General features: G+C 45.2%; 1 protein-coding gene across 7 annotated transcripts; it reads left to right on the top strand.

Moving 5' to 3' along the window:
- Window positions 1-149: 149 nt before the first annotated feature.
- LOC137356079 (G protein-coupled receptor 137Ba-like) lies at window positions 150-27,031 on the top strand. Of its 7 annotated transcripts, none has more exons than XM_068021882.1 (9): window positions 150-222; window positions 9,871-10,538; window positions 11,771-12,198; window positions 15,189-15,238; window positions 19,709-19,934; window positions 20,889-21,035; window positions 21,380-21,508; window positions 22,904-23,025; window positions 24,248-27,031. In XM_068021882.1, the coding sequence occupies exons 3-9, from the start codon at window positions 11,827-11,829 to the stop codon at window positions 24,417-24,419; spliced, it is 1,218 nt and encodes a 405-aa protein (XP_067877983.1). In that variant the 5' UTR covers window positions 150-222; window positions 9,871-10,538; window positions 11,771-11,826; the 3' UTR covers window positions 24,420-27,031. The 7 variants fall into 7 exon arrangements, with proteins under 7 accessions (XP_067877983.1, XP_067877985.1, XP_067877984.1 ...); XM_068021884.1 differs by having other exon boundaries at window positions 151-222; window positions 9,874-10,538; XM_068021883.1 differs by having other exon boundaries at window positions 165-281; window positions 11,774-12,198.

The raw sequence follows: 27,031 nt of genomic DNA, 5'->3' as shown, positions 1-27,031 counted from the left end.
GCTTTGCCGCTCGGATAACAATTATTTTGGAGATTTGAAAGGGGTAAAAAACGGTTCCGTACGTTTTAAAACTACCAATGGATTTGAAGGACTACAAACCCCGTCGTGCCTTGCGACTGTGCCGACACGCATGCGCGGCGCGCTGTTTACCGGCGGGTTGTGCGCAGGCGCGGTGGGTCCGGCCTCCCGGATTGAGATGGAAGCGGCTGACGGCGAGCGCGGGTGAGTGGACAGCGGACTCCGGCCACCACCTCCGATCCTCCCTCTCCGTGGCAGCCCGGGTAGGTCTGGGAGGGTTGGAGGAGGCGGTCTCCGGGCGAGGTTTGTCCGGCTGGTTTCTGGCGGCCGCACCGCCCGGAATGGGCCGAGGATTCAGCTGTAGACGGAGGAGAGGAGGGGAGGAGAGGAGAAGAACGGAGGAGGGGAGAGGAAGGGGGGAGGAGAGGAAGGGAGGAGGGGGGGGGAGGAGAGGAAGGGAGGAGGGGGGGGGAGGAGAGGAAGGGAGGAGAGGAAGGGAGGAGAGGAAGGGGGGGAGGAAGGAGAGGAGGAGAGGAACGGAGGGGGGGAGGAAGGGAGGAGAGGAACGGAGGAGGAAGGGGAGAGAGGAAGGGAGGAGGGGGGAGGAGAGGAAGGGAGGAACGGAGGGGAGAGGAAGGGGGGAGGAACGGAGGAGGGGGAAGGGAGGAGGGGGGGAGGAGAGGAAGGGAGGAGGGGGGGAGGAGAGGAAGGGAGGAGGGGGGGAGGAGAGGAAGGGAGGAGGGGGGGGAGGAGAGGAAGGGAGGAGGGGGGGGAGGAGAGGAAGGGAGGAGGGGGGGGGGAGGAGAGGAGGGAGGAGGGGGGAGGAGGGGGGGGAGGAGGGGGAGGAGGGGAGGAGAGGGAGGGAGGGGAGGGGGGGAGGAGAGGAAGGGAAGGAGGGGAGGGGGGGGGGAGGAGAGGAAGGGAGGAGGGGGGGGGGAGGAGAGGAAGGGAGGAGGGGGGGGGAGGAGAGGAAGGGAGGAGGGGGGGGGAGGAGAGGAAGGGAGGAGGGGGGGAGGAGAGGAGGGGGGAGGAGAGGAAGGGAGGGGGGGGGGAGGAGAGGAAGGGAGAGGGGGGGGGAGGAGAGGAAGGGAGGAGGGGGGGGAGGAGAGGAAGGGGGGAGGAGAGGAAGGGAGGAGAGGAAGGGAGGAGGGGGGGAACGGGGGGAGGAGGGGGGGAAACGGAGGAGGAGGAGGGGGAAACGGAGGGGAGGAGGAAGGGGAATGCAGGGGAGAAGGGGGAGGAGGAGGGGGGAACGCGAGGAGGGGGAGGAGGTGGAACGGGGAGGGGGGAACAGCCCCACCTTTGCCAGTCTATCCACGTCACTGAAGTCCCTCGTCTCCAGAACCATTCTCGTAAATCTTTTCTGCACCTTTCTAATGCCTTCAATCCTTGCTAAAGTGCAGTGCCCAAAATTGCGTGCAATACTCCGATTAAGGCCAAGCCAGTTTTATAAAGGTTTGTTGTAACTTCCTTCCTTTTGTACTCTATGCCTCGACTTATAAATCACTTGTGGCTTTTTAACCACTTCCTCAAACCCTGCCACCTTCAGTGATTTTGGCACATATACCCCAAGGTGTGTTTATTCCTGCACCCCCCTTTAGAATTATGCCCTTTATTCTGTATTGCCTTTCTTCATTATTCTAATCAAAATGTATAATTTCATGCTTCTCTGCATTAAATTTCATCTGCCACATATCTGCCTATTTTCCCAGCCTGCTTATGTCCTTTTGAAGTCCATCACTGCTCCCTCAGTTCACAGTTATTCCAGTTTTTCTCTTTGTCTGTCTCTCTCTGTCGCTCCCGCTTTCCCCGACTGCAGCCTCTTGTTTTAATTTATGTTTCTCATTCCACTCTCCTGTCCTTGAGGTGCTTACTCTCCACTGACATATGATTCAATAGACATTTGCGAGGTAGTCAGTGTGGGCAGGCAGTTCATCATGTGGAGCTCATTTCAGCTTGAGTTGATCCTGACTTCCACATGTCCAGGGGACACCAGCTAATTATAAGAGCCTGACTGATTTTTAAAAATTATTATTCCTTTCCCCTTCCTCGCTAAGGCCAGTTGTAACTTTCCACTGCCCTAGATCAGTTAACTCAATGCAAGCCAGAGATTCAAACTGGCATGTTCCTGATATGTATGACTTGGTCCTCCCAGGCAACTGTCAGAGACAGAGTCGTTTTGTTTGCAACTTCAGTGTCGTATTTGACCTTGAGATGAGTTTCCAACCGCATGTCTGTGCCATTGCCAAGGCTACCTATTTCCACCTCTGTAACATTGCCCACTTTGGCCTTGCCTCAGCTTATCTGCTGCTGAAACCTTCATTCATGCCTTTGTTACCTCTAGACCTCACTGTTCCAATGCACTGCTGGCTGGTTTCCCACATTCTACCCTCTTTAAACTTGAGGTCATCCAAAACTACTCGCACCAAATCCTGTTTGCCTGTTACGGCTGTGCCTATTGACTTAAACTGGCTCCCAGTTGAGCAATACCTCGATTTAAAAAAAAAAATTCACATCCTTATTTTCAAGTCCCTCGTTGGCGTCACCCCTCCCTATCTTTCATCTCCAGCCCCAAACCTCTGAGATATTTGGGCTCATTTATTTGTTCAAGGGATGTGGGTGTCACTGACATGGCCAGCATTTATTGGCCATCCTTAGATGCCTGAGAAGGTGGTGGTGTGTTGCTTTCTTGAACCGCTGCAGTCCGTATGGTTAAGCTATACCCAAAGTGCTGTTAGGGAGGGAGTTCCAGGATTTTGATCCAGCATCAGTTAATAGAAGAGTTACTGTGTAAGGCAGCTAAGTCTGTCCAGTGCTCCTTCATGTTGAGTATTGCTTACAGAATTGAATAATATGAGCTGATTTGATTTTTATTTTTACTCACTCTCTCCAATTGCATAAGACTTGCAAATCTCCACTCCACGTAGCTGTTTCCTCTTTTGTCCAACATTCTTCTCAACCCTTGACTAGTTATTTGAAACTATAAACGTCCAGTGTCTCCCACATCCAGGGAGATGGTATCTCTCACCAGCTTTTGGAAAAATTACAAAAGAAACCCTGTTTGTGTGATTTTTCTCTCAATTTTTGAGCTAACAGTTTTGTGCAATTATTTTCATAATGTAACTATGGCCATATTTTTCTTCCTTAGTTCCTCCTAAGCTGCTCAACACAATCTTCCTGCTCCTCGTGACATTAGTGGTGTTCAAATAATGACTCTGCATTCAACTTATTTCCCAGGGCTGCAAAGGAGTACAGCTCCTCATCTCCTTCAGTCAGCCCTCCGTTCCCCAATTCACAGGATTTTAAAACTTCAGCTCAATTTTTCTTTTAATGTTTCTCAGCTTGCTGGGCTTCTGCACTGTTACCTTAATTTAAACTTAACCGTCTGAGGGATTCAGCACTCTTTTAAAATGTTCATGTAGGCTGACCCAAGCCCAGTGTCTCTTCCAACATGTTCATGTGTTTAAGAGCATGGGAATACTGAAAAGCAGTATGCTTCCTCGTTTGTACAGTTTGAGGTATTTGTGTCTCTGTGTTGGATTAAATCATCTGGATATTTAAAGAAAAAAAGTTGGTATCAGCAAAAGTAACCACGAAGCTGTTGAATTGTTGCTTTTAAAACCTAACTGGTTCACCGGTGCCCTTTTTTTTATTGGGAAACCTGCTGTCCTTACCCAGTCTGTCCTAAATGTGACTCTGGCCTTTCACCTGGGTTTCTCATAGTGCTGGGCACCACCAGAGTGGAAAAGCACAAAGGAGGCAATGAGATGAATCAAGAGGCAGTGATCAGGTGCTTTTGAGCTTGAGGTTTATAATCCTGTAAATATAGGCAGAAAAGTGAAAGAGCTAAGGAGTTTTTAGACTGGGGAAAGAATCCCATTGAAGGGAGGAGACTATGTTGATTGGAGATGAGGGTGCAGGGAGATGAAAGCATGCAATTCGGAGTATTTAGAACTTGGAAATAACGAGAGGAGCAATAACGATAGTTATAATCGTCAAATAGAGAATGGTTGTGATGAAGAGAATGAAGTTGGAGGTGAGTGGAACCCCTACCATTTGGTGAACATACGAACTAGGAGCAGGAGTAGGCCACTTGGCCCCTCGAGCCCGCTGCGCCATTCAACAAGATCATGGTTGATCTGATTGTAACCTCAACTCCACATTCCCACCTACCCCAATAACCTTTCACCCCTTTGCTCATCAAGAATCTCAAATATTTCAAGACTCTGCTTCCACTGCCTTTTGAGGAAGAGAATTGCAAAGACTCATGACCCTCTGAGAGAAAATAATTTTCCTCATCTCTGTCTTAAATGGGCGCCCCCTTATTTTTAAACAGTGACCCCCTAGTTCTAGATTCTTCCACAAGAGGAAACATCCTTTCCACATCCACCCTGTCAAGACCCCTCAGGATGTTATATGTTTCAATCAAGTTGCCTGTCACTCTTCTAAACTCCAGTGGATACAAGCCTAGCTTGTCCAACTTTTCCACATAAGACAACCAACCCAGGTATTAGTCTTGTACACCTTCTCTGAACTGTTTCCAACGCATTGCATCCTCCTTTAAATAAGGAGACCAAGACTGTATACAGTATTCCAGATGTGCTCTCACCAATGCCATGTATAACTGAAGCATAACCTCCCTACTTTTGTGTTCAGTTTCCCTCGTAATAAAAGATAACATTCTTTTAGCTTTCCTAATTAATTGCTGTACCTGCATAGAACCATAGAAAAATTACAGCACAGAAGGAGGCCGTTCAGCCTGACGTGTCCGTGCCGGCCAGAAAAAAACTAGCTGCCCTATCTAATCCCACCTTCCAGCAGCTGATCCATAGTCTTGCAAGTTACAGCACTTCAGGTGCATGTCCAGGTACCTTTTAAAAGAATTGAGGGTTTCTGTCTCCACCACCGTTCCTGGCAGTGAATTCCAGACGCCCACCACTCTCTGGGTGAAAAAGTTTTTCCTCATGTCCTCTCTAATCCTTCTACCAATCACCTTTAATCCGTGCCCCCTGGTAATTGACCTCTCCGCTAGGGGAAACGGGTCCTTCCTGTCTACTCTTGTCTAGGCCCCTCATAATTTTGTACACCTCAAGTAAGTCTCCCCTCAGTCTCCTCTGTTCTAAGGAAAAACAACCCTCACCTATCCAATCTTTCCTCATAGCTGAAACTTTCAAACCCTGGTAACAATTTTGTATATCTCCTCTGTACTCTCTCTAGAGCAATTATGCATACCAACCTTTTGCGATTCATGCACTAGGACATCCAGATCCCTCTATCTCAGAGCTCTGCAATCTCTCGCCATTTAGATAATATGCTTTTTTGATTCTTCCTGCCAAAATGGAGCTTCTTGTTCAAGGAGAGGTAGAGAATTGAAGTGTTGGATAGACAGGGGCTCGGCAGAGAGTTAGATCGAGGGGTAAACAGATTGGTACTGAAGCTGAAAAATTGTTCTTTGTTGTTAAGTGTGATTTTTCTGGATCAGTTAAATCTGTGTGCTGGCTGTGTTGACACTTTGCAGTTACTATGTTCCTTGCAGACGATTCAAACTAGAGATGCTGTCGCAATGCTGTAGCACTGCATGGACACTTGGCTGACACTCGATTGTCCATACGGGGAAGCTGCTGTCAAGGCTGAATTTTCAAGGGTAGATGCATATCAAGTGCATCAAAACTGAGGGAAATGAGAGAGGGGAGAGAAATTAGCATCCCAGGAAATCGAGGGTACCTCTGTACCATTAGCTTTGGAATTGCTGATGCCCACGTCCAGTGTTGCCTTGTTATGCAAGTTGTGGATGGGAAAGAGAATCTTGATAAATAAACAAAGTATAAGTGGGAGGGGGAGTATTCCGACTGGAGCAGTTGGGAAGGAATATAGTTTTAACTTTAAGTTTCCCTGGTGTAGGATGGCACTGAGGTGGCTTATTTACTTTGAAGCTGGAGTGCATTATTTTGTCATTGAAATATTAGGCAGATCTCACAGTAAGGCAGGGGGATGTGATATCTTGAGGACAGCAGTTGTATAACATAACATTGTATTCTGCTAATGTGCAGCTCATGTGTAACTCTCCCATTAACCCCACAAGGTGCAATTCCTGTACCTCAGGGCCAGTTATAGGTTAATTACTCTTAGATTGCCGAGTCAATTAGAGGTCAGACTTACTTTCTGTATCTCTGGGTGTGATTCCTGAAGCCAATTAAATTTATTTTTGGGAGAAAGTTGCTCTGTACACTTTTTAAAAATTAGTTTCACAGAAACCTGCCTGTGTAATGGTCTAACACTTGCAATGTGACAGCCCTCGGGACCTTGTATGTGGTGGTGTCCATTCAGCAATCTAAAGGGTTGGTTGGGGGCGGGGGGGGGGGGGGGGAGGTGCTGTGGTGGTGGGGCATTAGTTCCCAGTATGGTGGTTGGTGCTGTCAATGTGAAATGTGTACCCTTTTGGATCAGGGACTCACGCGAACTTCAGTTTTTTGAGGGAATGAGAAATGAGCAGCAGTGACTTTGTTGTAAAAATTCATCCCTGAGGTGGCGAGATTTTTGCTTGATTTATTTTAAATGACTGCTAGCAGTTTTTTCTGCAGTTAGTTTAATTGAAGGTATGCTGACTTTATGTTCTTGATTGCTTTTGTCTGCAACAGTGTGGTCCGGAGATTCCGATATGTCCATTCTTGCATAGTGAACAGTAACAGCTCTGTTACAGAAAGGAATACTCTTTTGTTAGGGGAGCCATGTCGCAGTGCAGGGCTTAAACACTTGGCATTTTCCTTCCTCTAAATTTCTTGCAATTTGCAAGGCCTTGCTGGGCACTCAGATGGACGATATTAGATTTTTTTTTTCCCCAGCTATGTTTCTCAGTAATTGAAGTTAGATTAAATTCCTTTAGTCACACCAAGAGGATGCCACAGATGGGGAATGGTTTTATGATTCTATGCTGAAATAGCCATTCTTCATGTGAGCTTGGGTAAGGAGGGCACTGTAGTGGAGCCTGATTCAAATGTCCACAAGCACGCGCTTCCCAACAGAATAGCAGTCAGCTGCAAAGAGCCTGGCTGAAATTTGCACCCTCTCCCTGTTCCCCTACCCACACCTCTCCCTAGCCCAGGACACTGGAAGTAATGGTTCCATACTAACTTTAAGATGTTGTTTATTATGGAATTGATGGGAGCAGGAGGAGGCCATTCGGTCCCTCGATTCTGTTCTGACATTCAGTTAGGTCATGGCTGCTGTGCATCTTAACTCCATCCACCTGCCAGCAGACATGCTGAGATCAGGCTGGTTGTTTACACGTCACTGATTCTTGTCTTGACCAGTTGTTATCACTGCAATGCTGAGATGGGCTGCCTGTGAGCAGTTTCCCATTTAGCATTGCTCTTGGTTTAGCTGTGGCTCAGTGTGGCACTCTCACCTCCCGAGGTCAGAAGGATGTGGGCTCAAGTCCCTACTCCAGAAACGTGAACACAAAATCTACACTCCCACTCCAGTACCGAGGGAGCACTGCACTGTCTGAGGTGCCGTCTGTCGGATAAGATGTTAAACCGAAGACCCCTCTGCCCCCTCAGGTGGATGTAAAAGATTTGCGGCCACTATTTTGAAGAGTTCTCCCCAGTGTACAGGGCATAATATTTATCCTTTAATCAGCATGAGTAAAATAGATGATCTGGTCATTATCTCATTGCTCCCTGTGGGAGCTTGCTGTGTGCAAATTGACTGCTGCATTTCCTACATGACAACAGTGACTACACATCCAGAAAAGAATGTAATTGGCTGTAAAGCACTTTGGGACATACTGAGGTTGTGAAAGTTTTTCTTTCTTGTCTTGTTGCCTCCTGATGTGTGGGTCTCATACGGCAACTGGAGACACCAAAATAAACTTTCCCAGTTGGTAAGGCTGGCGGCTGTGAAAGGAAGGTTCTTAGATCCTTAGCGACCCTAGCTAGGTTGGTGTTGTGGCCAACTCCAGAGACACTGGTATTGGGAACCCAGGCACTTGCACAAAACTTGCATCGATGTTAAAAGCAGCTTCTAATGTGATGTGCCCCTCCTGTGTGGGGGAAGCTCCTTCCTCTAGTCACTGTTCTGGCAATGTTTGTTAAAGAACAGCATTTTTAAATGGGAATAATGAGTCTGTCGAAATCATTACAAGAATATCTTGTTAGTTCAGATAACATTGTCAGCCTTCAAAAACATATCAGGACCAGTCCATTATCTGAAGCTGTCCGTATGTTTTTTTTGTGTGTCTGACTTTTTTTTGGCCTCATTAGTGAGGGGGTGAAATATTTTGTATTTCAGCCATCCAGTGTCCCCATCAAATACTCCCAGGACAGGTACAGCATGGGGTTAGATACAGAGTAAAGCTCCCTCTACACTGTCCCCCATCAAACACTCCCAGGGCAGGTACAGTACGGGGGTTAGATACAGAGTAAAGCTCCCTCTACACTGTCCCCCATCAAACACTCCCAGGACAGGTACAGCATGGGGTTAGATACAGAGTAAAGCTCCCTCTACACTGTCCCCATCAAACACTCCAGGACAGGTACAGCACTGGGGTTAGATACAGAGTAAAGCTCCCTCTACACTGTCCCCATCAAATACTCCCAGGACAGGTACAGTACGGGGGTTAGATACAGAGTAAAGCTCCCTCTACACTGTCCACATCAAACACTCCCAGGACAGGTACCGCATGGGGTTAGATACAGAGTAAAGCTCCCTCTACACTGTCCCCCCCATCAAATACTCCCAGGACAGGTACAGCACGGGGGTTAGATACAGAGTAAAGCTCCCTCTACACTGTCCACATCAAACACTCCCAGGACAGGTACAGCACGGGGGTTAGATACAGAGTAAAGCTCTCTCTACACTGTCCCCCCATCAAATACTCCCAGGACAGGTACAGCATGGGGTTAGATACAGAGTAAAGCTCCCTCTACACTGTCCCCATCAAACACTCCCAGGACAGGTACAGCACAGATTAGATAGCCAGTTAACTTCTGTCCATTTTGAGCCAATAATGCATGCATACCTGTTAATAGATTTATTTGTAATTTATGCAGCTTTTGTCTGCCCTTTTAATGACTTGATTAGGTGGGCGAGTTAAAATAATGGTCAAAGGAATTTCATCTGAACGTGTGATTATGGCATCTGCATTGGATTACTGGGGGACAATGCTGGTAGTCTTGTGTTTAGCTGCCTATAGATAGATGTCTACCTACATACTGTGACCTCTGCCACCTAGACGGACAAGGGCAGTGAATGCATGGGAACACCACCACCTGCAAGTTCCCCTCCAAGCCACACACCATCCTGACTTGGAACTATATCACCGTTCCTTCACTGTCACTGGGTCAAAATCCTGGAACTCCCTTCCTAACAGCACTGTTGGTGTACCTACCCCACATGGACTGCAGCGGTTCAAGAAGGCAGCTCACCACCACCTTCTCGAGCAATTAGGGATGGCCAATAAATGCTGGCCTAGACCCTTCCGAAGAAGGGTCACTGACCCGAAGCGTTAACTCTGCTCTTTCCACAGATGCTGCCAGACCTGCTGAGTGGTTCCAGCATTTCTTGTTTTTATTTAAGACTGATTCCTGGAATTGTGTTGCTGGATGTTGGGAGCAGTCCAGTCTTGAATTAAGGGTGTTGCACAATATAATGATGTACTTGTTTGAAGATATTTTTCCCTGCAGTATATTGGTACATGAGAACACTGTTGTTGTCTTGTACTTGGGTTTATGATGAGGTTTAAAACTCTTTAATGAAACGTTAACTCTGCTTCTGTCTCCATAGATGCTGCCTGATCTGCTGAGTATTTCCAGCACTTTCTGTTTTTATTTAAAACACATTCCTTTTATTTAGCAGGTAGAAGAGGAATGTTCTATCTGTCAGCTGATTGCTAAAGACTGGTTACGTGCTGGATTAAACTGAGCTCTGGCTGGGTTGATAAGAAGTGGCTTTGAAGGACTCTAGGAAAATCTCACCTGCGCCGTTCATTCGAGAGGAAGAGGAGGATTCTGGCTTCGGGTTAATGACTGTTTCTCAGCAGTGGGATGGGACCAGGTTACACACTGTTAACATTGGTGCAGTCCACCAAAGGAACAGCTTTGCTACCCTTTTACTGGGGGCGGGGGGGGTGGGAGGGGTAGAAACTGGAGACCAATCTAAACTGTGAAGGAGAAGAATTACCCAATTTTTGTATCAGCAGATTTTAATTCCACCTTTTTTTATAATCGAGTGACTCATTCGCAACGGAGTTTGGTTTCAGCTCAACAGAAAAAGAAAAGCTCGAACTGGGAGATGGACCTCCTTAATCTTCAAACTGGACCTTTTTTATTCACAAACTGAAGACTCTTGTCACTGCTTGGGCTTCCTGTCTCGCTCCTTAGTTTCACTTCGCTCTCGATCAGAGGTGACGAGCACTGAAACCAGAGGGATTCAACTTTTTAAAAAATGCATCTCTATTTCTGAGGGCTTCTGAGTATTTCAGGCTTACAGAAACCATTTTGGGAGACTCCTGTGTGACCAATGTAAGTAATTGCGATCTCATCGCACTGAAATTGGCTTGGATACTCATGTGAGACTACATAATTTTACTTTTTACAAAGTTTAAACTGTCGAGTTTTTCATCCACTGTTTAGGATCTGATGCTTATTTAGAATTTTGAAATACTAGAGATTTTCCATTTTCCTTCATTTGGCTGGAAGACAATTCAATACAACCACTTGTGGAGGTGCTGGGGAAACGCCCAGATGTGTGTGCTTATTGTTGATGACTGTTAGCATTTTTTGATTAGGTTTCAGCAACCTCTATCCAGTTCTGAGTCAGCGTTGGCCCACAACACAAAACCTGTCCCCAAATTCACCCCAGTCAGCACTTTCACTCTTGAGGCCGCAGGACAGCTGACGCGGACAGTTGGAAAATATCATACTGCTGGTTGCTTTCCAAGTAGACTTTTACTTTGCATCAAACCAAGCTGTGCCTGGTCTAGGAGTTTCTGCTTCTAAATTAGTTGTGCAAAATGGGAAAAATGTTGATTGTCGAGCGCTGGACTCCTGTTTAAAGGGAGTATTTGTCAACCGGATAGAGAACATGGAGGGGTAAATATTCATGACTGGCAAAACATTGCAGCTCAATTCTGTCACTCTGAGGTACCAGGCTTTGTGCTGACAGTACCTTCTCGAGACTCAGTCTTGTGCTGAAGATCCATGTTGACCAAATAGCTTTTCTCAAAATGAGAACTGGATGTCTTCAAATGTCACTTTGAAGTTATAAACTCAGAGTTGAGAGGCTGAGCGCTGCTTCCTCCCCTGGTGGTGCCAGCTCACTTTGGGATACGGTTCCGCTGGTATTGGTTAGCGGTGAGTACCTTTACTAAGTGGATATTCTTCATGTCTGACCCTTAGTGATGAGTGGAGAGCATTACAGCTCAATCCTGTCCTCACTTAACATTCCCAGCCAGCTTTTTCTAGGAGTTACTGCACAGTGAGTGGAGGCATGAACCCCAGCTGATTTTTTTATTCTCCCTTGCTCTCTCAATTTATCTATCGAACTTCGACTTTTGAATTCCCTTCCCACCCCAGCAATTGCCAATTTTCAAATTCTCCCAATAACTTTGGTTAGGGGTAGGATGCTGTACTGTAGAGCTAGTGCATGTTTAACACTCCTATTGGATGTGTCTGGCTGTTATCTATTAGTAATCAGCTGACTGATTAGTAAATCGAGTTAAAGGTTAAACCTGATTAAATTTCTCTGCTTTCAGTAGGCTGTTCTAAGATCAGGTCAGTGCCTGGACTAGTCACGGTACCAGACCTGAAGATGGAAGATGTTCAAGCAATAGATGTTCAGTTGAGCACCGTGAGTCCCGAGCCCCTGAAGCCCGCTGTTCCACCCTCTGTGACTCTGGGACTGACGATCGTCTACACTGCACTTTATGGACTCCTCTTTCTTCTGATCTACGTCCAGCTCTGGCTGGTGCTGCATTACAGGCACAAGAAGTTCAGCTACCAGACAGTCTTTCTCTTTTTGTGTCTCCTGTGGGCTGCCCTGAGGACTACACTCTTCTCGTTTTACTTCCGAGACACAATCAAAGCCAACACTCTGGACCCTTTTTCTTTCTGGCTGCTCTACTGCTTCCCAGTTTGCCTGCAGTTCTTCACCCTCAGTCTCATGAACATGTACTTTGCTCAGGTGAGTGCGATAAGCTCTCTTTAAAACTTGCTATTAGGAGCATTGATTTCTTTTGTCTGACCAGGGCAGATAACTGATTGTCGTACTTGTAAACACAGTCTCCCTCAGGCTGTGCGTGTCAATATTGGCAGATGTATTTATGAGGCTAATGTTGCATTTGTGTTTTTAATTTTTGAGCTGGGATCTTCATTTTAATAAGTTCCAAATCATCTCTTGTTGCCTTGGCTGAATTGGGAGCACTCTTGCCTCGAGTCTGAAGGTTGTGGTACTGCTCCTAGTCATTTCACCTTAGTGTTGAGACAATGCACATTATTGGAGGTGCCATCTTACAGAGCGATCTTAAGCCTTGGCTCTATTTAAATGGATGTTAAAAGATTCCATGACACATTTTGAAGAATGGCAGGGCTCCTATCCAGTCTTGGACAACTTTAAAAAAAAAAGTCTTTCAGTCCATTTTTTGTGTGGAGTCTTGCTAAGTATAAATTAACTGGGTTTGCTGTCAGTTGTGACAGCACTTCAATAATCATTGGTGTGAAACGCTTGGATGTTTCTCAGAGATTTGATGTATGTAAATGCACAAACCGTATTTATCTTTTTAAAAACAGCTGCACATTAGAAGAATTCACGTTCAGATGATCAGACTGCTTGAGTTTCACTCTTGTGGTTTACCCCCCTCAACCCTCAGCTGTAGCACTACTTGATAATCCACTCTTCCCCTTTCCTTTACCTGAAGAAAGAAAGACTTGCATTTATATAGCACATTTTGTGACCTCAGGATGCCTCAAAGTGCTTTACAGTCAATGAATTACTTTTGAGAGTAATCATATAGGAAACGTGGCAGCCAGTTTGCACACAACAAGCTCCCACAATCAACAATGAGTTACATAACTGGATAATCTGTTTTATTGATGTCGGTTGAGGGATAAATATTGAGCAGAACTCCCCTGCACTGCATTTGACTCTATTACTATTTTTATTCTAATTCACCCACCCTTCCATTCATGAAACTGTCATTTTGCATCCTTGTTCTCTGTTATGCTCAGTCACACCCTCGTGATGAGGAATCCTGGTTCATGTTCTCCTCTTCCATCCCCGCCAAGGGACAACAAGGGCCATTGCAGTAGCTCAGATTCCTGAATCATTGGCACAGAAACCTCCCATTCAGAGGTTTGAACTGTGATCCGCCTGTTCGCTATGCCCCACAGTGAGTAGTGCACTTAAAAGAAAAACCAAATGAGCCAGCAATAATCTGCAGAATCCAGTGCATTATTTTTGTAAGTGAGCATGAGGTAAGCTAATGGAGAGTTCTGACTTAATGTTTGGTTTCCCTCACTGGGAAAAATAACTTGTACTTTATTGACGACTCACTGGCTCCTTGCCTTTTTTTTTCTGCTCTGTGCATGTTACAAGAGTTTTGTAATGTGACTGGCTAGGGATTGATGGCTGAGTGTCAGAACAAAGGGTTCAAAGATCGGCATGCAATGCTGAGATGAGCTGCAGCTGACAGGAGAAAAATTGGATTGCTGCTTGTTTTGGGTAAATAGTTCACTTAGATAAGCAGATCCCAGGCATTATTCCCAGTCTGTGCAGTCAGGCTTCTTGCTTCTAATCACTGCCTAGTGACGGTGGGCGAATACCCCAATATGTGGGTACTGGGTTGAGCCTCTGTTGTAACGCCCCCTTGTAGTTAAATAGCTGCTGACATTCAACATCTTGGTGCACCTATTAAAAGAGCAACTGGGCGTAGTACTGGAGGGTAACCGGCACATGTGCAACTCTACTCTAGAAAGGTATCACCATGTCCAGGAGGAGTCGAAGAAGACAAGCTGCTTGTCCTAAAATGCAGTACCAAGCTGTCCAGCAGCTTTCAGACAGGTTTAATGCAGAACCCACCTTTGTGTTGTTTACAGCTATAATTGTTAATGTGAGTGGAGATGAATCAGAGTTTGCTTTGTCTTATTTCTTGTGTGGTTGGGTGTTGGTGTTTGCAAAGTCCTCTGGTCTGGTTGTTAATAACTGGGTTGTTGCAGTATTTTGAGGTCTGAGCTGGGATGGTGGTTTAACTCCAAGTGTCTGCAGAGAATAGGCAGAGTAATCAATTATTTAGAAGTGATTTTTTTTTTCTTGGTCTTTCTGCTGGGGTACAGTTACACAGATGCTGGTTGTCCTCAGATACTTCACCCCAGTTTTGTGGGTGTTTTTGCTGAGACTTTAGACAGTGACATGGCAGGCTACCTTGCAGATCACTGATCTGTGGCTTGTAAGTGTGCACAGTCCAGCACGGGTTCCTAGAGAGAGAGATCAGGAGTGGGGATGTCTGTCCCTTTTTGCTTTCGCTTTCTAACCCAGAAGTGCTGAGACCTGTGTAGTGGCCCCACTGTCATTTCAACTGAATCCTGCTTACTCGATGTAAATGCGGAATGCAGCCTGGGATCTTCCTGGTTTTTCCATATGGCATACTTTATTTTTAAAGAATATTATGTTCGTAATAATACTGGAGCAATGTTGTCATGGCATCTGTTTAACATCGTATAGAGTCCATCATATAACCCTTACTGAATTTCTGAAAGCCTTTTTTTGCTGCACTATGTAATACTTGTGAACTCGACCTGTGTATATTGTGTTGGAAACCACAGAGCACTGGTCACCAGGTAAAAGCTGAATATGTATATTTTTTGTTTCTGTGCCGTGGTTTTGAAGTCGCAGCATTTAATTCTGACTAGGAATATTCCGTAGATACAAGCAAGCGCTAGAAAAAATGCAGGAAAGTAAAGTTAATTTTGTGCTCCCTATATAATTGGGATATTTGTTTTCCCACTTTGTTCCTTAATTGGGAGGGTAGGCATTCTCCGTTTCTGTCAATGGCAGTAACTTTCCGAGTGTGGGAGAAGGTTATCCTACCCTCCCATGCCTGGATTGTTCCTGTATGAGGCTTAAACACTTCCATGCATGAACATACCATGAATAACCGAACACTCTTTATATTCCAGGTAGTTTTCAAGACAAAAGCAAAGTATTTCCCCGAGATGACTAAAAAGCTGTAAGTGACAGTTCTACTGTAATAAACTTGAGAATAAAGAGCACACAGGAAATTTAGAGAATTTATAAAAGAAAAATTGTCGCTGCTAGGGAATGGCTCCATTCCGGTTTCAGCATCTCCTGGCTCGGGTATGGCATGGTTCTAATTTGAATCTGTGTCAATGGAGTGGAACTGGGGTGTGAGCCCCACACTGCCAGAACAGAAACCACAACAGGAGTACAGCACCCCTAGTACAAAGCAGCTTAACGATAAGTGTGTGCTCGGTGTAATTGATAATGATTCAGCTCTCGTCATCAGTAAAGCACCAGTGCCCTGCGATGACCACCAGTTGTATGGTTAGATGCAGAGTAAAGCAACTCCCGCCTTCTGGTCTCCTGTTAGAGATTGACCATTTTGTGTTGAATAAGCGGCATTTTCTGTTTTGTGGCCACTCGTAGTGAAGTTACAGAGTTTATGTTTTGTCAGTCTGAGGATGGAGATGTGGGTTTGGCACATTGTGGACACATTGGCATGTACCTCATCTTGCCTATGGCAAAACTTTTGTGTTGCTGAAAACATTTTGTTGAAGCTTTTCATCTTGCACTCATTTGTTGCTTTCCCTTACATTGGTATTCTTGCGAATTCTCCTGATGAGTGCAAGACGAAAAGCTTCGACAAAATGTCTGTTATCAGCAGTACTCAAGTTCTGTGGTACAAAACTTCTTTCTATTAAAAGGTCAACTGGTATCCAAATAGTTTACTGGAGAAATGGAACATTTTCTGTTTTGGGCACCCAGTGATTGCAAGAGGCACTCCCAGGGGAAATAAAAGGGGAGGAAAATTGCAAATGAGAATGCTTAGAGCAGAGTTCCAGCAAAAGGAAGCAATTCTATTCCTGAAGCTTGGTTGAGCTTTATTGGAACAGTGTTGGTGATCAAAGACTGTGAGGTCAGTGTGCGAATGGGAGAGCGCTTAAGGTTGAGAAGCTTGGGGTGATTGTGGTCGCGATAGCAGACAGAACTTAGATGTACATGACATAGTTACCTAATCTGCACTTATCTCTACAGTGCAGAGGAAACTGCACCATTGTCAGCAAATACAGTATACCAGATTGGAGTAAGAATATGTTAATTCCTCTGTCATGGAAGGTGTGTTTTGGGGCGTTGTATAATGGGGTGAAGGAGAGAAATGGACAAGTGTTGTCTCTCCTGTGGATTGCTGGAAGTACGGGCAATAGAAGAGTGAGTTATATTGTGAAGGGGCTGGTCACTCTAAAAGAGTGTAAGGGAGTGGAAAATGTTGATTGGTGTTAGATCCTTTAGTAGGTGGAAGATGATCTGATGAATATGGAAGTTGCTAGGGATGAAGTTGAGGTTGTGGGGATAGCAGGAGCCCAGGAAATGGATAGGGCTTGAATACGATTCCTGTCTACCACTGTAGACAAGACCACCCATTTCATGTAGGGTCATTGCAGAGAGCAGAGATTTTCAAGTCATCAGTCTGGGTTAAATCCCAAAAGTGACCCATTGCCCCGTTTCAGTCCCCCAAATAGTTTTTGGGCTCTAATGAAATCTCTAGTTTCACTTGTTCAGCTCCGTTTGGCAGCTAAAATTACTCTTCAAAGCTGTGTTTTTCGCTTTGCCTTTCCCCTGCAGGCTTTACTTTGACTTTCTCTTTACCCCGCCCCCTCCAATTCAGTTCTAATGTGAATTTTGCAGCTGCAGTTTTATAGAAAGTGGTTGTTTGTCATGCAGAGTCAGCTCCAACAGCTTACAGGAAGGCTGGTGGAAATGTGTCAGCACAGAGCAGTGTTTCCATTACCTCAGCCAAGCCAGTATTGTGTAGTAAACTTTGTGGTTCCAACTTGGACTGTTGGAGACACTGAAAGACATTGTGTCTGTGACCAATCTGTGTGCCAGTCGCCTGGAAGGACTTCATGTTGTTTCCAATGATGGCTGTCTGAATCCAAGTCTTGCGCAAGAACCCTCTTCCCATCTTCTCTGCGTTAATGGGAAATATAAAGGCCTTCGGATGATGAGTAATTGCATCTCTTCGGAGTTAACTGAGCAGTACGGTTTGCTTCTGACCCTTAGGTTTTAACTAGAGAGGCTGAAATCAGCCGCGATTCCTTCAAATCAGTATCCAATAGTACCTGGTTGAGATAATCGAGCTTGGCTGTGATGCCTCCCCAGTTGAACAGCTTGTTAGATTGGCATGCAGCACAACCACTTGGATGAGTGGAGGATGCCCAGTGGTGAGAAAAATTGAGACAAATGACAAATCTGGTCTCCATTTGTATTCTCCCTCTTTGCACAATAGTAAGCTCCTGCACTGATAACTTCTGTCTTTAGCTCTGCTGAGGCCCAAATCCATAATTTTAATAAAGATAATCAGTTGCAAGGTTAGATGCAGAGTAAAGTAACTGCTACGTTCTGGGTTCTTGAGGGAGATTGACCATCTTGTGCTGAATTAGGGGCGTATTTTGTATTGCGGGCCAAAGTTAATGTCTTGTAGCTCTGAAGCAGGTGAAGCTTTGATAAAGCATTGTTGCGTTAAGCACAAAGTCCTGGGGCTGGGAGTGCGGAAAGATTATGCTTTGGGGAATATGATTTTGTGACCGGTTACAGTATGGGGAACACTAGTGTTTTACTATAATGTCATTGAGATGCTGCCCACTCTGGTCAGGCATCTGGAAAACACTAAACTCACCCAGAGGATGTCCTGTGAGTTTGCATGCTAGTGTCACATCCAGGTTGATTTGTCTTTTTGGCTTCATAAAGCTGAACGCATGCTATAGTACCTTGTGTAGTGCGTGTGCGCCAATCTCGAGCTCTGAAGATATTCCCTTCAGGACCAGCCTGATATTTACATTTCCCACACAAGCTGTCAGAGTGAGGTTGCCAATGCTGTAATGATTTATGGCAGCTCAGAGCTATCGTGTTTCACTTAGATCTGGATTGAAGTTTGGCTGAAACTTATTTCACCTCGGACTTGTAAAGCAGGCAGAGAAAGCAGATTTTCAATCCAATTGGTTAGGTGAATTTAGAGACAGGTCTCAGAGGAGAAAGGATAAAGTGGATCTATTCCGCCTGCTAGCTCCCTAAGCCTTGTTTATAGCCATTTCATTTCCAGTAGATACAAACTGACATTTAATCTCCTCTCCTGAATTCACAAACCAGGGGCAGTAATAATATTGCTGGAAGCCCTTCCCTTTCTCCTTCTCCCATCTCACCTTACTGGTGTTAATTTTTAAAGAAAAATTAAATAAGCAGAGTGGCTTTTAAATCATTTCGAAAATGAACCTTTTACTCTCCCTTCCACTTCCTGTGCGTCCTCAAACATTTTCATCTTTGAGTTTTTGCAGCTTCCTGTTTTTGTTGGCCATTCTATAAACATTCCCTTTTCACTGTCCCGTTGAATAGCGTGGAACTTTCTCAGTTGGCAGGATTCCTGCAGCAAAAGCGATTTTTTTTTTTCAGTAGGAATTGTTGAGGAGGGAATTCCATTATCAGTTCTTTAAACTGGTGGGTGGTATGATAAAAGCCTAGTAAGGGGAATGGTGGGAGCTGATTGCTTTATATACAGAGTAGTGGTGGGTGGGTGCGATTATTTTCATTGTAATCTCACCCACGGGTTCAGATGGGTTTGGTAAAACACTGGAGAATAAAGCATAAAAGTGATTTGTTGTCTTCTGAACCCTGTGATGATTTAAACACTTCCATCCACACACTCCTAATAACCATTTCCTACTGATGTTGGTTTGATTAAAAATTAAATCCGAGTTGTTGGTGCCATCTGTGGAAGGTGCGTGCTTTTTTTTCCCCCCTCTTTGCCCTCTCTTCCTCCCTCTCCACCCAGGGTGCGAGCACAGTAATCGTGCTCAATCGTTGCGTAGTGTTTTTTGCTGAAGAAGTTTTTCTTTCCCACCTCCCTCCTCTTCATTTATCCCTCCTTCCCTTCTCTGAAAGTGCCTAATGCTGTTCCTACTCCAATACTTTCTTCTTTACAACAAAATCAGTGAAGTCAAGAGTTCCAAATAAACTGAGTTTAGATACCAAGTGGGAGTACGTTGCTGCTGAGCTTGCTCTCGTCCTCCACAAAACATCTGCTCTGTACATTCTAGTGCAGGTTACTGGATAGTGATGGGAATCAGAGCCCTGGCTGAATTCTTCTCCTTCCCGCCCCCCAACCCCTGCAAATTAACATCCCATTGAACCCCCCCCCCCCCCCCCCCCCCTCACTCCAGCCTCAGCACAAAGATAGAACTTGCATTTATCCTTTGAAAGGGGATCAAACTTCGATCGTCCTGGCCACTCTGGCTAAGTACCAGAAAGGCTGTGTTTACCATTGCAAGGTTAGCCGAGTTTAATCTGTGCTGGGTTGCTGGATAAAGCACTGCTCTTTAAATACGACCTGTATAAGATTGAAGAGTGTTGAAGAATTTTTCTTCTCTGCTGGCTTTTTTTTGAAAACCAATGTTTGTAATTTCAGGCTTCCAATACGATTAGTTTTCTTATTTGCAAGCTTACTATTTCTGACTGTGAACTTGACCTGTGCCTTGCTCGTGAAGATTCAGCATGCGGAGACCAAAACCGTTGTCTTGGTGCGGGTGATCATCAACGACTCCCTCTTTGTTGTCTGCGCCATCTCGTTGGCGGCCTGTCTCTACATCATTGCTAAAACGTCGCCTTCCACCAACATCTACTTGGAATCCAAGGTAATGCAGTTGGTAAATTAGCAGCGTGGATGCATCTGTTTTAATATTGGTTGAGGAATTAAATATTGGCCAGGACACGGGGAGAACTCTCCTGTTCTTCTTTGAATAGTGGCCGTGGAATCTATTACGTCCACCTGAGAAGGCAGAAGGGGCCTCAGTTTAACGTCACTCCCAATTACTAACACTAGGAACGTCAGCCTGGATTATAAACTCAAGTCTCCGCACTGGGATTTGAGCCCAGAACCTTCTGACCCGGAGGTGAGAGTGCTACCCACTGAGTCACAGCTGACAACGTTTCAGTGAGATAGGAGAGAGTCCCCATGGGGTCGTACCCCGTCAAGAGACATGCAACTTCAGGTGGGGGTGGAGGAGGAAGAGAGAGGGTGCAGGTGTAGGTGGGTTAACAGTCTTCCCTTGATGTAGGTGCTGTGAATACTCCAGGAGCAAATAGGTTCAAAACTAATTGACCCTGGATAGTAGACTCAAGCTGTGGGGATAACTCTTAGATGGTGACAGTAGAGCATGATTGCTCATTTCAGGGCTTTACAGTCCTGACCTCCAGAACCAGCTATGTCCTGTAACTGCAACAGGGTATCCTGTAATGTTCCAAATGTAGTGGTGTATCGCACTTACTAATTCTAGCCGTATCTACTGCAGATATTTCCAGTTTTTAAGGAGTTTGTTATCTTCTGAAGAGAGCTTAAATTCCTGATATCTGGAATTAGAGGAAAGATTAAAGGGGATGAAAACTTGGATGGGATCATTCATTTTTGGAATATGAATATGAACTGAAGGGGTTCAAACTGACGCATATGTTTTTGAATCTAGGCCGGATAAGTGAGGCTGATGTGTCAAAAGGAGTGGGCTGTTCCTGGTCTTAAAATGTCCTGTGTCATCCGTGGGACCGAAATAATTTAAAAAATGATTTACTGACTTTTCCGCTATTTTGTTTAGGGGACTTCGGTCTATCAGACCACAGCTGTGGGAGCGTTGGTAATCCTGCTATACGCAAGCAGAGCCTGTTACAACCTGGTTGCTGTAATGTGTTCACCAGACTCTTGTGACACTTTTGATTACGGGTGGTACAACGTCTCTGACCAGGTAACTGTGGGAGCTTTTATATCTTATCTGTTGCTGAATGTGATTTTGCTGTTTGCTCCACCTTTATGACACAGCAGGGGCTTGAACCCACAAACTTGTAACCCTGGGGGAAAGTGCTGGTGAGTTAGTGCTGTCGGGATGGGGATAAAATTATTGTTCCTGCATGGCTGATAAGTCCAGTCATGCTGGTGAATGGGTGAAAATGCTGGAGTGCCACATTCCTGCACTGATCCACACACACTTAGGCACTTTGCTGATTTGCTGTCATGTGTGTCCCTTTGTGTGAGGGCGTGTATTTCCTTTTTTAAAATAACAATTTTTTATTTTGCTTTTGTTTCTCACAGGCTGACCTGATGTCGAATCTCGGTGACAAAGGTTACCTCGTGTTTGGCTGCATCCTGTTCTTCTGGGAGCTGTTGCCGACAGCCCTGCTAGTGTTGTTTTTTCGTGTTCGGAGACCAGCTCAGGACCTGGTGAGTAGAGCAGAAAGTTGAATTGTCACATCCCCCGCCGTTTCCCGCCCCCCCCCCCCCCCCCACCGATTTTATAGTGAGAACGGGTGACCTGCGGTCTGGTGCTTCGGAGGCCATTCTAGGAACAGCCGCGATCTGTTGTTCACTAACTTCCATTTATGTCCTCTGGTAACAAGGTTGATGCAAGTGAGGTGTTCAATCTATCTCCGCTCGCCCATCTAGAAAAAGCCTGCAGTTACGTAGCATTAACAAACAGGCCATTTGGCCCAACAGGTCCATGCTGGTGTTTATGCTCCATGCAAGCATCCTCCCACTGTAATTCATCTAACCCCATCAGCATAATCCTTCTATTCCTTTCTCCCTCGTATTTATCTAGCTTCCCCATATATGCAGTTCTCCCTCCATCTCCACCCCACCCCCTCATCATGGTTTCTTAAATGAATCCAGGATTTCAGCATCCCCCTACCCCACTTGGGAGACTGTTCCACCTGTTGATCAATCTTTGTCGTTCATTGCGTCTTTGAGCACTTCATAGGTCAGTCACTGTTATGAATAGAGAAACATGTCGGCAACCAATTTGTGCATGGCAACAGAAAATGATTGAGTGACCAGGTAATATGTTTCTGGTGATTTGAAGGATTACCGTAGGCTAGTAGGATGCCGTGCATTTCTTCCAGCGATGCCATGGGATCTTTAGTAGCTCGAGGTTATGTGCTTGCAAGTCCTGCAGTGGGATATGAACACAGTCTTCAGGCTCATAGTTGAGAGTGTTAGCTCTATGCAATTTTTTGTGCGTGCTTGACACCGTTATCAGAACTGTAAATGGAGTACCAGCCTGCAGAAATGATGCTGAGCCTTTGCTAGGCACTAGTAAGACCTCATTGCACCGCTGCCATATGACCCTTTGACGGGGTACATTTTCCAAGTTCTCTCTGGTGCTTTTGTCCCAGAAAATCACAGGCACACAAGGAGAATTCACTGCTCTTATTGGAATAGTCTCCTGGCATTTTTAACATCCACTTGAACAGGTGATCCAGTCCTCTGTTAATTTTGATGGGCATAAAATTACTGATAATGTAATGTGCAGTGATTCTGTGCTTGCCGCTGGTGTGAACCTGAGAAATGTAGGGATCTGTGCCAAGAGCAAGCAGCTGATCTGTTTTGTCTGTCTCCCGATCTGAGCTGTATTCTTGAAGCAGACTTAAAGCAGCTTTTCCTTCCCCAGTGGTGGGAGCAATGGTGGAGAGGTTGCCTGAAATGTGATGATGGTGTTCAGGATAAAGTCGCCTACAATCATGGGATATTAAAATGATTGTTTAAATTGACTTTTAATTTGTACTGTGTGGTGATGTCTGAGGGTGTGATTGATGTGTTTTATTTTGTTCTTTCCTGCAGGCTGGGACCGGTATAATTAACGGTCAGAGCTTTGCTTCCCGCTCATATTTCTTTGACAACCCTCGTCAGTTTGAAGGTGACGATTCTCCTTGGGCAGTGGGGTCACAGAGTGAACAGGCCAGGTATGCAATCCCGTTTGCTTTCCCTCCTTTTGCTTCTTCCTCCGTTTCGACTGAACATTCAGTTAGACTGGCCTCCTTTGGGTCTAAGCTACCTTTCACCTTTGGCATCTGAATTGAGCTCTTAAAGAACTTGCCTGTCGACACACAACAAACTCATCCAAGAGTTGGGAGCAATTAGGAATGACGAGTTCAGAGTGTATCCAGCAATCCAAGAATCTCCAGACACCTCCTACTGGGAGGCTGCATGTTTGCCAACGTTTATTCCCCTGGAGCATCTCATTCTGTAACCAACCTCTTTCATTCCACAACTCTTTTACTTACCCCCACTCTTCTGTCCTGAAGGCAGTGACTTGCTGGGGTGCAATTACATTGGGCAGTAGGTCCTAGATGCCCTTCTGCCTAGTCCAAGTGGTCACTCTTCATATTTGAAACTAGACAGTGGGTCTGTTCAACTGCAGAGGGCATCACTCCTGAGACTGCCCATGTACTTTATGGGCACGCTTTTTGGTGGCAGTCACTGTAAAGTCATATGAGTGGTGAACCCAAGCTGACTAGTTGCAGCGCTCCAGCTCAGATAGGCTAATCAGGCCTAGGTTTGGGACTCAGCCTGGGACTTTCCTCTCTTGAACTAATATCAACCCAGCAATGCCATTATCCCTTAAGATACCAAGAAAGCCCTGCAGAGTCTTCAGACTCTGGTTTGTCAAGCGGATGGACTTTATTCCTACGCAGGTAATGCAGCCTTCCTTCACGTCTAGCTGTTAACATTGCCCTGCCTTGTATAGCTATACCTGTCTCTATGTCATTGACCTAAAATATAAATCTGTGCCACCAGATGTTTGATCTCTTTCTCTTTCAATAGGCCCATTCTGGGTAGACTGTAAAATTTGTCACCAGAGGAAGCAGTGTGACCACTGACATGGAATGCCCCACCTTGTGGGGGAAGAAAGAAAACTCGTTGGGATTAATCTTGCTTCCAAAAGTCACCCACTCTGTGTTATCAGAGCTGCATTGAAACACATACTGAGAAGGTCCAGACTTGTGTTGTTAGGTGTCTAGAGTCTTGATCAGAAGCACTAAAACTTTTGAATATATCTATCATGTGTTTGCTGTGCATCTGTCTTTTTGGAGGGAGAGCAAAGGCAGGAAGCACAATTAAATCCTAGAAGTGTTCCACAGGCTTTGAGCTGCCTAATGCCTGCCTCACTTTTTCTTTTTCCAGTTTATCCGGCAGTCTCCAGCGTAACGGCTGGTATGGCACTGATAGGAGCAACGTTGAACCAGCCTGGTACGAGGGTGTATCCCAAGGTACTACAGCACCTTTACTCTTTGCTAGAGACCACATGCAAGGCGCCAACTATTACCACACCTTCTACTCCACTCCGCAGACGTAGAGTTTTGAGGCATTCCATTGGGACACTCCATAATCCTCCGATTCGATGAGCAGCTTGTTTTATTTATTACCATTGTAAACTAATCATCTCTTGGAGGAAACAGGCAGCGGGGACTCCTGTTGGAATCTAAGCTAGTTAGCCAAACACACATGTTGTTTCACCAGGTTTTTAAGCTGACAGCCTAATAACTCCTGGATGTTCCCTTCTGAAAATATCTTTGCATTGCTACTGAATAGAGGCCGTCAGTTGCCAAAGTAAGAACTTGTATTCAGCATCGAGCAGATTGTTGCTGCATAGACCCCTCTCATACCTGATTTCTATCTGATAGGTGTCTTGGATTGCTTGGGTTAGCTGCTTCTCCCCGGCTCTGTTCCATTCTTGAAGGCAGTGACTCATGCTGGGCTTTGGTTCCACCTGTACCCTAATTAACTGGCCATTTTGTGTGTGAGAGCTTAGAGTGAAAGTTATCGAGGATGAAACTGGACATGGGCAGAATCGCCTTTTTTGGCTGGCATACAGTATGATTCATTTCTATTGAACAAATGGAACTGGCTATAGGATGGGTGTTTATGGTCAGCAAAACCAGTTTTGCCTCCCAGCCTGTGTCCAGTTACACCCTCAATGTTTTGTGATTGTTCCCTGTGGGGTGCTACAGCTCACCTGAAATTGATCATGAGCCTATGGGCTGTCTGCAGAACGATGGGAGGCCCTGGTTCAATTAGGGTAATTAACTTTACATCTGTTGAATCACTTACCTGCGAGTTTTAGTGAACGGTTAATGTAAGGGGGATTAAAAATACTCGGGACCAAAATATAGTCAACTTATTGGACCATGTGACTGAGTTACAGGGAAATTAAAACCTAGACTGGGGGAAGGGATGGGGGAAAGTCAGGTGAAGTAAGTGGGATGTTGGTCTGTACCGGTTAGGTTTCTGCCTCAGCTATTGAGCTTCTTGCAAGATTTAACACTTTAAGGATTTGTGTTGGGATCAGCTATCCAGAGAAACGCCAGTTGATTTTGCCAGCCACACAGGAGCAGTGAAATTTGAGCTTAGTGTAAGATTGGTATTGATGCTATTTGATTGTGAAGAAAATTGTAGCTAAGCCAAATCCCATCCTTGCCTGCTTCCCCACTCCATTTCCTGTGCACGTGGATGATCTTTGTAGTTAAGGTCACTAGATGGCAGAAGTTGCCAAAGCCTTGTCGGATTTGTGTCTTTCCCTCATCTAGCCCAGGGGCGCTGAGAGCAATTGCAACATCCACTACCACTGCTCCAGTTAAAATCTGCTAACTCTGCATAGAGCAGGGACCGATGTTGGGACTTGCCTGCTCTGTGTGGCTCATCACCACACTGCAAGACATGGGCGCACAATGCGGCCAGATATGAAGGTGGATGAAGAGGAGGAGGAGCCTGATCATTGGACTTGATACTCCAGCCATGTGATTCTCTTCAAAGCTCTAACCCATTTCACATTGAAGTCGCATGTTTGACAAATGCTGGTCTGCTCATGTGAAAAATTTTCTTAGTACTACCAAACAATAAGGATTTAAGAGATATAGCCAGGTATCTTGAAAAGTGATAAGACTGTTGATGAGTTCCCTAAATAGATATATTTTCCAAGTCAATTGTTTTCTCGTTTATTGTGGGACCACATTAGCGGCTTGTGTTGAAGACTGATCAAATCTATATGAAGTTTGCACTGTTTTTCTCCCTCCATACAGTAGCATTTGCACTCGCTTCTACTCTTCCAGACTTTGACTTTAAAGGATTGTGCTCAAATCGAGGAAATACACCCTTATTTATTTTAAATGTTTTCTACTAAACGTTTTGTTCCTGTCCCTGCAGTTCCCTCACTGTCGGAGCAAGCAGTTAAATTTCTCCAGAATTAATGTCAATTTAATATCATTGCCACTCCACACCAGTCCAGTTTTCTCCTCATGCCTCCCCGAAAGTGTTGTCGTATAGTTCCTCGGGAACTAGCTCCATATTGGTACCTCGCCTAAGTGATGGTACTTCATGCGTGAACTTAGAGAAGAGTGGCTGGATAGCCAACAGAAATTGGACACTGTTCTATGTCTGCCCCCCCCCCCCCCCCACATAGCTGCTGCTGCCCAGGCTGAAATTTAATAACTCGGCATAGATGGAGAACTGTCTGTGGGGCATTCCTGATCTGTGCATGATTTGTGCCTTTTTACTGCTCTGGTTCCAGAAAACTCCCAAAGACCCATCTGGAGCTCATTTTTAGCCAGATGCATAAGAGAAATGAATATGGATTAATTTACTAACTTTTATATTTGGTTTTCAGTCTAATTCCTTCAAAGTCTTTATATCTGTAGCCCTATATTGGCACAGCTGAGATGAGAAACTCTGAGTGGAGACCATGGATGATGATATGGGCTAGCACTTGTGTTCTACTCCCCTGTGGTACAGTGAGTTGAGGTAAAGCACTGATTGTACTGTGCTCCTTCATTTTATATCTGAATATGTATAACACAACCTTTTTGACGAGCGTCTTAAGTAACCTGCCCGAGCACAGTTTTTTTTGAATTTGTACTGGTTACTGTACTATAACTCCTGGAAGGTATTTTAATAAAAGATTTCTTCTATCAA

Source organism: Heterodontus francisci, chromosome 44 (assembly GCF_036365525.1).
Source record: "Heterodontus francisci isolate sHetFra1 chromosome 44, sHetFra1.hap1, whole genome shotgun sequence".
In the NCBI taxonomy this organism is placed as follows: Eukaryota; Metazoa; Chordata; class Chondrichthyes; order Heterodontiformes; family Heterodontidae; genus Heterodontus; species Heterodontus francisci.
Note: the sequence above shows the minus strand (reverse complement) of the source record. Positions and strands in the feature narration are given on the sequence as shown.